The sequence below is a fragment of the Sinocyclocheilus grahami genome, unplaced genomic scaffold, assembly GCF_001515645.1.
Source record: "Sinocyclocheilus grahami isolate Dianchi unplaced genomic scaffold, SAMN03320097.WGS_v1.1 scaffold213.1, whole genome shotgun sequence".
Classification (NCBI taxonomy): Eukaryota; Metazoa; Chordata; class Actinopteri; order Cypriniformes; family Cyprinidae; genus Sinocyclocheilus; species Sinocyclocheilus grahami.
In genome coordinates, this window is record NW_015505392.1 from 523,542 (window position 1) to 534,919 (window position 11,378).

Consider the following 11,378-nt stretch of genomic DNA (forward strand, 5'->3'; position numbering starts at 1 on the left):
AAAATGTGAGGGGTGTACTCACTTCTGTGAGATACTGTACATGTATGAAGAATGTACATATTTAAAGTACATTTTCAAAATGGAATGTACTCTTGTTTAATGTATGATTTATGCAAGAGTCACTTATTTTGGACTGCTTTCAAGTGAGATCTGGCAACAATGCAATGCACAGTGGAATTCCTAAATCTTCAATATAACTTCACCCGAGGTCTTACCCACTATGTGACATAAATAGGCCTACTTTTTCAGTATTTTTTATTTTGTCTTCCACATCAAGCAACATTTGAAGCCCAGTGTTAGGTGACAAAATATATGTTTAAAATATTGTACTCATTTCTCTGAAAACCCCGACAAGATGGTCCATAATAGTTGACGGTCCATAAAAACATTGAACTGCATGCCCAAGAGGGTTAAGGCAGTGCTGGAAAATAATGGTGGCCACACAAAATATTGACACTTTGGCCCAATTTGGACATTTTCACTTAGGGTGTACTCACTTTTGTGGCCAGCGGTTTAGACATTAATGGCTGTGTGTTGAGTTATTTTGAGGGGACAGCAAATTTACACTGTTATACAAGCTGTACACTCATGATTTTACATTGTAGCAAAGTGTCATTTCTTCAGTGTTGTCACATGAAAATATATAAAATATTTACAAAAATGTGAGGGGTGTACTCACTTCTGTGAGATACTGTACATGTATGAAGAATGTACATATTTAAAGTACATTTTCAAAATGGAATGTACTAGTTTAATGTATGATTTATGCAAGAGTCACTTATTTTGGACTGCTTTCAAGTGAGATCTGGCAACAATGCAATGCACAGTGGAATTCCCAAATCTTCAATATAACTTCACCCGAGGTCTTACCCACTATGTGACATGAATAGGCCTACTTTTTCAGTATTTTTTATTTTGTCTTCCACATTAAGCAACATTTGAAGCCCAGAGTGTTGGGTGACAAAATATATGTTTAAAATATTGTACTCATTTCTCTGAAAACCCCGACAAGATGGTCCATAATAGTTATATTAATTAGTGCTGCCAACATACAACTTAAACATAAAATATTAATATATCTACATAAATTATAACTTACTTATATAATTTACACAATGAAGAGAAACATAAATACATGAACTTCAGTTTATTTGTTTTCTGCATAAGAAAAAAGGAGAACCAACACAAAATGAAGGTACAAGTGAGGGGAAACAAGCTTAATCAATAATCAAATTTTTCATAAGACTGCCACCATTATCGTTCAATATTCATATCAATGACATCTCTAAGTCGGAGATGCCATTAAAACCGTTATGAATCAATAATAATCAAAAGTGATGAAAGTACGGAAAAATAGTAAGTAGTACAGTTATAACAAGTGATAATCAAGTGTCAATGAAAAAGTGAAAAGATAATATAAAAGCATTTCTCCATATTCTACCTATATACTCTGAACAGTACAACACCGTGGGATCCCACGTTCTGTAGCACTGCACTACAACCCAGTCCATGTTCATTTCATATGAGCTACAACTTGACACTAAGTTGAACAAAAACAACTTGTATTTGCTGGGATATAACGAAAACAAATTTTTTTCTATGAACTTCAAGTGTTCCAAGCTGAGTTGTCTGAAATGCATTTATCTGTAGCTCATGCTTAAACCCTGGACTAGTTCAAAGTGTCAAGGCATGGGAGCTCCATTTCCAGTTTGCATTACGAACACTTCCAATCAAGATTGCTTTTTGGTTTCTTTAATGAGACAAAGCAAGAAGAATAACAACTTTGGAATATCATTTTCTTAATATAGTTCATTAAAAAATCTTTTTTAGTTTTGCATTTTGTTAAAGTATTAATAGTATCAATAATAATATACAAAATAAACCAAAAAGGAAAATCGTCTTTAGTATTTCATGTCCTTCAAATCACATCTCCTGTTGCCCTGATGAGTAGTTTCCAGGTCCACTAAAGCACCTGGTCTTCTCTCCTGGTGAGTTTTAGAAAAAAATACTTGAATCTACACAGTATGAGCACTCTGTTTGCAACAACACAAAATGCTTAATGAAAGAACAAGAAAAAAAAAAAAGATGACAACTCTCTCCCATAATTCTAAAATGCTTTTGCTTTTACCATAAATAAATGACTTTTGTGTTTGATTTATATTGACAAGCTGGGGTTACTCCCTAAAAATTCAAACAAAAACAAACAAATGAAATGGTTTATCAGAGGGTATAAGGTATATAATTTCGATGTTCCACAAATCCATATAAAATTGTGTAAGTACAGACTTGGCTTTGGCTTCGTGCACAGCGGCTAGGTCTGATCCATTTTTTTTGTCTGTTTAACTATGTGCAATGCAAACCCTTTAAAAGTAACATTAAAAGCTGATTAATACTTCATAATAATTTGACATACACTAAGATTTCACCATACAACAAAATTATGTTTATTTTGCGGAACACTAAAACCTTAAAAAAAAGAATAATAAAAAACATGTTTGAGACTTTAAAAGGGTCAAAGTGCTGTATGATGACCATCTGACAACTTTAACGATCAACGACAGCTCTGCTGATGACTACAGGATTGTCATGATGGTTGTTCAAAAATAGCTATCGTATTGTTAACGTCGTCCTCATTTTAATGTGTCTGGATTCAGAACACTCTCCCAAATTCTCCATATTCCAGACTACAAATATTCTCTGTCTTATTTGTCATTTCATTACCATCTACTGTTAGCATAGTCTAGAATTTTCTTTCAACTGAGCCAGAAGGAAAAGTTTTCTGTTTTCAGAATAAATTTCTTTGAATTAACAAGATGATTGGAGATAAATCGGCTTAGAAACGACTCTTCTATATAGACTTTAAAACAGGCTTAAAGACCACCCTGGCTCAAGCAAAAGCAGTACCACAAACATAATTGACAACCCAGAGCACTTTGGTTGAGTTTTTGGGTGCTTCATTACCATAGATTCTCCCAATCAAACAAAGTGTTTGGTGTAAATGTGAGTAGAATATTACACAACATAATAGAGGAGTTTAAACAGAGATGAAATTGTGAAAGATGGACCATAATCACATAAGCATTAGCATGTCCATGATTACCATTTCAGTAGATTATTTATAGTAAAATGATGCTGTGGCAATAGGTCATTAAAAAGAGCCCTGTAAGCAAAGACTCCATATAATAATGATAATAATGTCTCACTGATATCCAAGGAGAGAGAGCGAAGATGGCCAGAGTCAACTGGGCCCGCTCCAATTTTAGAACCTCAAAAGAACATTAGCTTAAAAGACCAGCACTCATCTTCTCTCTATTGAAAGCCAACAAGTCTAGTGGGTCTGTAGACAAAATCAGCTTGAATTCATTGTTTAGCTGGAGCTGCTTGCTGGTGATGGGGTAGAAGACTGGCTGGCAACACCAGTAGACCCCGTACCAGATCCATTGCTGACCAATGATGCTTGCTGACCAAAGTTAGTGGTTCTCAGAGTGGCAAGATGTCGAGCTGAGAAGACATGGTCACGTGCTGCAGCCCTGGATTCGAATTCAACCCCACAGGCCTCGCACTTGCCTCTCAGAGTCTCACGGCCTGTTGTCTGGCCGATGGTATATGATAGAGTTGGTTCCATAACTGTCAGTTGTACAGGTTTGGGCAGGATGGGACGGTTGGCTCGGAGAGCATTATATTGTAGGTAGCTACCCGAGCTGACGTCTACCTTCTTAGAAGGGTCACTGGGATTAGGAGACTGTGTGAAGAGACGTAAAAAAATGACAATGTTAGTGTAATTTCATTAAAATAAAAAGTAAAAAATGTTAAGCAATATCAATAAAAATAAAGAGAATTGGTGACGCACAAGTGACGCAGTAGAGATGAAAATGTGGAATAAAGTCGTTATTTTAGTTTTCTTTGCGCAAAAAAGTATTCTCGTAGCTTTGTAACTTTACAGTTGAACCACTGATATGTCACAGAACACTTTGTCGATCATCTTGGTACTTGTCTGGACTTTGAACGTGGTAGTTACCTTGCTGTCTTATGGGAGGGTCAGAGAGCCCTCAGATTCCATCAAAAATATCTTAAATTGTGTTCCGAAGATCTTACGGGTTTGGAACAACACGAGGGTGAGTAATTAATGACAGAATTTTCATTTTTGGCTGAACTAACCCTTTAAAACTTCTATTCTTACAATCTTTTTTACTTAATTCATGTAAAAAAAAAAAGCAAAAATACTCTTGTTCTGAATCATTTTACACCATGTCAGAGAGATAGAATTTTAATTGAAGATGACTCTTTATTAGTGCCATTTTATCTTATCTCGTCTACTGCATCTGGCACATATCTTGTGTTGCTATGACATTAGAAAACATCTGAAGACCTCGAAGGCCAATGACATCGTAGCAAAATACTCAAATTTGACACGAAAGCAGCTGCTTTGAAGTATTAAATAAAATGTCCTCACCGTTTTCTCTTGCTGAAGCCTCCAGCGTTTCTCCTTGGCACGTGTATTTTGGAACCAGATTTGCACAACCTTTAGTGGAAGCCCAAGCTCTGTCCCCACCGCCTCACACTCCAGTGCATTAGGATGAGCACATGTCTCATAGCACGACTGCAGGATGGACAGCTGAAGACAGTTCAGATGAGTTCGAGGTCGTCTTGGGGTGGAGTTCTGCTGCATGTAACTTGTTTCTTTTTGGCTGTGACCGGAGGATGCTGTAACTGTCACAGGGGATGGCGTGGTAGGGGTGGTGGTGGTAGTGGGCGTAGATCGCTGTGAGCTCAGGCCTAACTGTTCTCTTGACAGGGTGTTGATTTTAAATGGACCTTTCTGAGACCAATATTTGAGCCCATTGCGTTTCTGAGATGCTAAGGCAGAAGACTTGTTAATTGGTGTAGTGGACAATTTTTGAACTATATGGCTGGCAGTCCCAGACTCGACCCCTCCTTGGTAATCATCGTCCTCTTCATCGGTATGGTCCGACTCAGCTCGTGCCTCTTCAACCTTCTTTTTCAGAGCAGATCGAGATGTAGGAATCCCACTGACAAGCAGAGGGACTGCAACCGGTGTGGCCACTGTTTTAGGAGCTATTTTTACCATTGTAATGGGAGTTACTTCTGCTTTGGTCTTGTGAACTAATGAAGGACTGGTGGACACAACGGTGAAAGAGGGTGTCTGATTTGGTCTACTTGGACCTTGAGTGGGAGTTTTCAGGGGCTCCTTGACCTCCTTCACCTTATCCGTCTTTGGAGGAACATTTCCAGTTTGGGGTTTTGCAGAGGCCCAGCCGGTAGAGGGACTTGGGTTAGTTTTAGGTGGGGTTGAGAATATGGGCTTTGAGAGTGGCCAGGTGAACTTAATGAGTGGTTTCCCAACAGCTGCCAAAGTGCCATCACTGATAAAACGGACCTCTCCCTTTCGCTCCCTAGCCCTCATATTCTGGAACCAGATCTGAACCACTTTCTTTGGAAGGTTCACCCACTCAGATATTTGTTCAAATTCATGCTTTCCTGGGTTTGGATCTTTGAAATAACATCCATAGAGAACATCAAGCTGGTCAGCATGGATGATGGTCCTAGACCGTCTCATGTCCCTGAACCGTCTGACTTTTGGTCTTTTTTGCTCCCGTTCTTTTTCTCGTTCCTTTTCTTTTTCCCTTTCCATGAGTGATGAGCTAACTTTTTCTGCTGCCCTCATGTACACAGTGCTAGTCTTAGCCAAATGATTGCGATTAGTTAAAGTACTGTTATTGGAAGATGGGATAGCAATGGCAGAATCTGGCTTCACCTGAACAACAATAAGACGTCCATCTGTAGGAACCCCAACAGTCGCTGGTCTCAATCCCAGACCATCAAGCAAATGACTTTTCTGTATACAGTGCTTGTTAGGTGTGGAGCCAGATGATGATGTTGATGATAATGTAGAGCTGTGGTTTTTCCCCATGCTTAGATCCAAAGCAGACTCACAATTATTACCATTAGATAAAAAGGAGTGTGTAAGAGAGGTTGCTGTGGGTGCATTAAGGGGGTCCGAAAGTGCTGCTGGGCTTCGAGTAACTGCTTGTGTGTTTGAAAAGGCTATTTTACCCCGATCACCTTCACAAACACCAACCCCAATAAGTGATGAAGGAAGCGAGAGTACATATGGACTGTATAACTGGGTGGAAAGTGCAGTCAGAGACAGGGAAAGGGGCAGTGACTGCAAGATTCCAGCTGGAACACCCTGATGATCAACTGCAACTGAAAGAGGAGTAGGAGGGTCTGCTTGTGCCTCCAGCTGAAGATCAAGATCTACATCTTGCTTCTCCCGCTTGATCGCCACCTCTTCCTTATCAATCACACTCTTTCTTTTTTTCCTCTTTATACTCTGTTCATCATCATATTCATCCTCCGCATCCGAGAGGAAGACTGTAGTAGAGCGAAGAACCTTTCCACCACCACCTGACCTTTCAGCTGTTGGCTCAACCTGTGAAGACTGTTTGATTGGGCTACCTGACTCCTCCCTCATAGAGCTGCTTTGACTTTCTTCATCAGTAACGATAATAGATGTGTAGAACTCTTCATTTTCAGAGTCAGATGTCAACAGCAGTTCTCTTGGGCTTCCCTTACCAATTCTGTGCCTTTCTGCACTACTGGATAGGTCAATGGCATGACTACCTGTCGCTGATGGACTGTGTCCATCTTCACCCTCATCTATCATTAAATCACCTTCTTCTTCCTCCATACATCGGTCTCTTTCATCATGGAAGCTGCCTAATCTCTCCCTATCTTTGGATTGCTGGGCATCTAAGAACCACTTGCGTACTTCTTCTCCATTTAGCCCTACCTCCCTGCCAAGGGCTTCGCAGTCCTCCCGCTGAGGACTAGATGTTTCAGCATCATCTCGTGACTCTAAAAAGGCCCACAGAACCTGAGACTGGAACTCAGTGAGCACAGGCCGTCCTGAAGACAAGAGGGGTTGAAATTTTGCACTTCTATGTCCTGAAGATCTTAAGGCAAAATTAGTGTTACGAAAGGTACATGTAGCAGCAGCAGAGCTGTTCACGGTATGTGTATGGCTGAGACCCTGGTATGGATCCAAAACACATGACAACGGACTATCATCCTGAAGGACTGGGGCTGCTAAGGATTTAGTTACTTTGGAGTTTGCATCTTCCTCCTCACACATCTTTTCACCGGTCCCCTCGACTTCCATTTCACTTTCTTCTTGCTCTTTTTCATGACATGTTGTACCATCACCCACAATTTTCTCACTTTGCTCCTGTGTATTCTCACCTTTAATACATATCTCTTTTTTTACCCCATCGATTTTCCAGTCCTCTTCAGATTTTACTGACATCTGCTGATCGCAAGGTTCAACTTTTATCTCATTGCATACTCTCATGTCTGCAGCTTTGTCCAGCGTCTTGTTGGTCTCCTCTAAACTCATTTGAGTGGTGGTTGGCACGCCAAATGCAGCCCACTGACTTTGCAAGCCACTGAGTCTTTGGGCCAAGAGAGCCTGTTGTGCAGAACTGAGACCAAGAACTGGCACTGCCTGCTGCAAAAGCTGGTTTGGAGACTCTGGATTCTGGCCCTGGATTTGGGTTTGGAGTCCATTCAATACCAGGGGCATGAGCATCTGAGGCTGCTGGGGTATAAGCTGTGGGGTACCTGCTCCTGATGTTGCGGACGTCCCGGTTGTGTAGAGAGAAGGAAGAATGGAGTGTGGGAGCGAATTTGAGCCGGAAGTCAGGAGAGTGAGAATAGCAGACATGGCTTGTGCAGAGGCCACCGGAGAAGAAAGTAATGAGGGAGCTATCTGAGGCTGCATCTGCTCTCCGTCTTTGGTCGTTACTGCTGATGCAGTCAGGTTTGCTTGGGTGACACAATTGCTGGTGGAGGTGTTAACTAACCGTGTGGTGCTTCCTACAGTGGTCGCAGCCAAGTTTGTAACCATGGATCCAGTTCCTGTATTTGCAGTGGAACTAGGAGTGGCATTCCCAGCACTCCTGCTGCGACTCTGGTGCAACACAGATTTTAAATGACTTTCAAGGGTGATGGCATGATTGTAGGAGACACGACAGACAGCACACTGGTATGGTTTGTTGGAGACATAAGGTCGAGCCAGGAAAGGGGTTGAGTCACTCTCTTTCAGCGACCCGGTTCTCATTCTCTGAATATGGGTGGTTGAATTATAATGAACACTCAAAGCCGTTCTAGTGGGAAATGACTCCAAACATGCATTACACTTGAACGGACGTTTATCACCTTCAGAGGCAACATTGTTTTTACAGACAGATCTGCCATTGCTGACAGAAGCCTCTGATGTTTTTATAGTTTGCTCCGCACTGTCCTGATCTGACACCAGGACCCCAGCACCACTTTCCTCATTTCTCCCTCCCTCCATCTCTTCATCCAGCACTTTTTCCTGAGAAGAACCACCCTTGTCACCTGCATCTGTAGATTCACTCTCATTTTGGAAAGCCATTGAGGGGGATTGTGTGTTCTCTAAATGTTTCAGCTGAGATGTGTCATCTGATAAATTAAATGAAAATTCAATATTAGTAAGCCTTTTAAAAAAAAAAGTCAAAAATAAGTTTTGTAACACTAAAAAATTGGCTAATTTTATGCAGAATATATAAAACAGGTCTTGGACAGGGAATCCTGTAGTAGTAATGCACTTCTTCCGATCAGCAATTTTACAAATGTTCCACTAAACGTTTTATCTGAGTTTTGTGTAAAAAAAAAAAAAAAAAAAAAAGTATATCAAAAATGCAAAATATATTAATGTACATTTAACCAATGCTAAAGTTAACAATAAATATATCCTAAAAATAGATCAATTGTACCGTATAAGTATATGAATCCATAAATCAAAAATAATTTTGTCTTTGCAATATCATAACGTAGATAAATTAATATGAAACTGTACATGTCATTATTGAGCAGGGATGTCCAAACTCGGTCCTGGAGGGCCGGTGTCCTGCAGAGTTTAGCTCCAACCCTAATTAAACACACCTGAAGCAGCTAATCAAGCTCTTACTAGGCATAGAAACTTCCAGTCAGGTGTGTTGAGGTAAGTTGGAGCTAAACTCTGCAGGACACCGGCCCTCCAGGACCGAGTTTGGACAGCCCTGTTATAGAGCATGCTTAAAATGCAACACTACGTAACAGGGGTCCCTGGTCCATCCCTGAACTTAGAAAGCTTGAAAGCCCTGTCCAACATAAAACATTTTGGACTTGAGGTTTTCATGATTTTAAAACCAGGAAAATTAAAATCTTTTTTTCCTCTTTTTCAATCATCATGTCCAGGAGTCAGCACTAAAACTGAATACTCAATAGGCTACAACCTACAGGTGCTTCATTGCCATGGAAACTACTGAAGTGAGGTGGTCACCAACACAGCCAATTGTGTGTCCAGTGGTGCATAATCCAAGCCCGGTATCAATAACACTGGAACCCAGGATCTCAGTGCTGGGATAGTGTTGAACCACTGCGGCACAAACACAAACACTTGAGAATAACTTTATAGATTATCCAAACTCACCTGCATCAATTTGCACTTTGGATTCTTCATCTTCAGCAATTGAAGGGTGCTTAGGAGCAGCCTTATGAAAAGAGGAAACCAATGATTTACTTACAAAAAAAACTTGTGTAACACTTATGGTTCCCTGACAACATACAACCATGTCATTACTTTTGTCTTACTATTACTACCAAAACTTACATAATAATATTACTAAACAATTTAAGTGCTCTTTGTAAATATACTCACAATATCCAGTAACTTCTCAAGGCAAGCAGGGAGGACACTGTGTTTGCCAGTAAGGTGGTAAGAGAGATTCTCACGGTCTGGTTGACTTTCCTGACATAGAGGGCATAACCACATTGACCCCCTGTTACTGGCACCTCTCAGAGTATCTCCTGGCTCCTCCTGAAACCAAAGTGGTATTATTATATGTAATAGTATTTTATCATATCTAAACAAGACAAATATTTAATTACTCATTAATTTTCAGAATTCACAAAAGATTTTTAATAGTATTTTTGTTTCAAGTATCCTCATGCTACATGCTGTGTATTTGAATTGGTCACGATTTTGTATTTGAATTGGAACGACACAACAGAGCACATATGTCTAATGTACAGTCAGCCTTAAAATAGCTGTTCAGATCAAATAAGGTTAATCATCAAAACTTATACTGTAAAAAGTGCAACAACTGTCTCATTAATTAGATTAATTGGCTTTGATGTAAGCTGACACTTAAGAAAAAAAAACACTATACATGATAACATTAGGACAAACTACCCCTTTCATCTATTTGAGTACCTTCACAATAAGGTCTGACATTGTGACTTGTTATTTATACAGTTTGTGCTATGCACTTATAACAGTACCTACTCAAGACTTCAAATCTGATTCACAGATGCAGTTATGTTCTTTTTGCTAGACACAACAAATCCATACCACCAATACCTTGTGGCTTGTTTATAATTCATGCATTTGAATGTACATTGCTTTATATGAGGCATCCCATGTTAATCAGATATGATAACACCCAAAAATACGCATGCATTTATCTGTTCTGCAATAATTAGGCTATTTAACGTCAGAAGAGGCCTAAATGTTGACCTTGACTGGTCTTATAACATGCTAATGTGAGTGAAATCATAGGTGTGGATTTGTCAACATGTTGCCCCTTGTGAATAAGGTGACATGGGCAGCAAATAACAGATAATGGGTGCAAATCCCCTGGGATGTTAATGGCAGTAATGTCTCTTTAAAACAATAACCCAAATAAATAACACGTACGTCCAGAACAGAGATATAAACATCTTAATTTACATCTAAACAATTTCATTTAATGTATGCATGCAAAATATTTTAAATTACAGTTTGCGGCTCCGTTTTTACATGCCACTGTCACAGACATCAAATGCCAACAGTGCTACAATGCCACGCCAATTAGCTTCCCTGCTAGACTGAAAACATGCACTGAATCCTCAACACAAGTACTATTAACTTCTCCTAAAAGTCAAAGACAGACGAACCCACACGCCGCGGGACACCGCCGTTCGACAGCGAGCTCATATGGCCGCCATAACTCTTGATGATTTCGTTAATTAACCCACAGCTTAATTAGCAAGACTCGTGTGCTGTTGAATCAATTGGAAACGGAGAGCTTTAGCCTGCCTCGCTAACACACACATACACTCACTCCAGTGTAATCATGACAAATACCCCATTAAAGTGCATCGCACTGCAGTCTGCTGCCCTAATTACCCCCTTTTCCAACTTTAATCGCTGCAAAGCGACTGATTTGAGTGATTTCTTACTTGAAGGGTGATGTTAAAACAAAAGAAGCCGTTTTCTCATAAACATTCGTGGCACTTCACATGGCTAACGC

General features: G+C 40.0%; 1 protein-coding gene across 3 annotated transcripts in view; it reads right to left on the minus strand.

Moving 5' to 3' along the window:
• Positions 1–2,775: 2,775 nt before the first annotated feature.
• The window catches only part of LOC107596037 (uncharacterized), an 11,505-nt gene continuing 2,902 nt past the window's right edge, over positions 2,776–11,378 (minus strand). For 2 of the 3 annotated variants that reach the window (XM_016286636.1, XM_016286637.1), the window contains exons 2-5: positions 9,746–9,904; positions 9,518–9,578; positions 4,454–8,505; positions 2,776–3,742 (exon numbers count right to left, since the gene is read on the minus strand). In XM_016286636.1, coding sequence (XP_016142122.1) covers positions 3,368–3,742; positions 4,454–8,505; positions 9,518–9,578; positions 9,746–9,904 — 4,647 coding nt within the window. In that variant the 3' untranslated portion in view covers positions 2,776–3,367. Of the gene's footprint in view, positions 3,743–4,453; positions 8,506–9,517; positions 9,579–9,745; positions 9,905–11,022; positions 11,105–11,378 lie in introns of those variants that run through there. The other variant, XM_016286638.1, reaches the window with a different exon arrangement.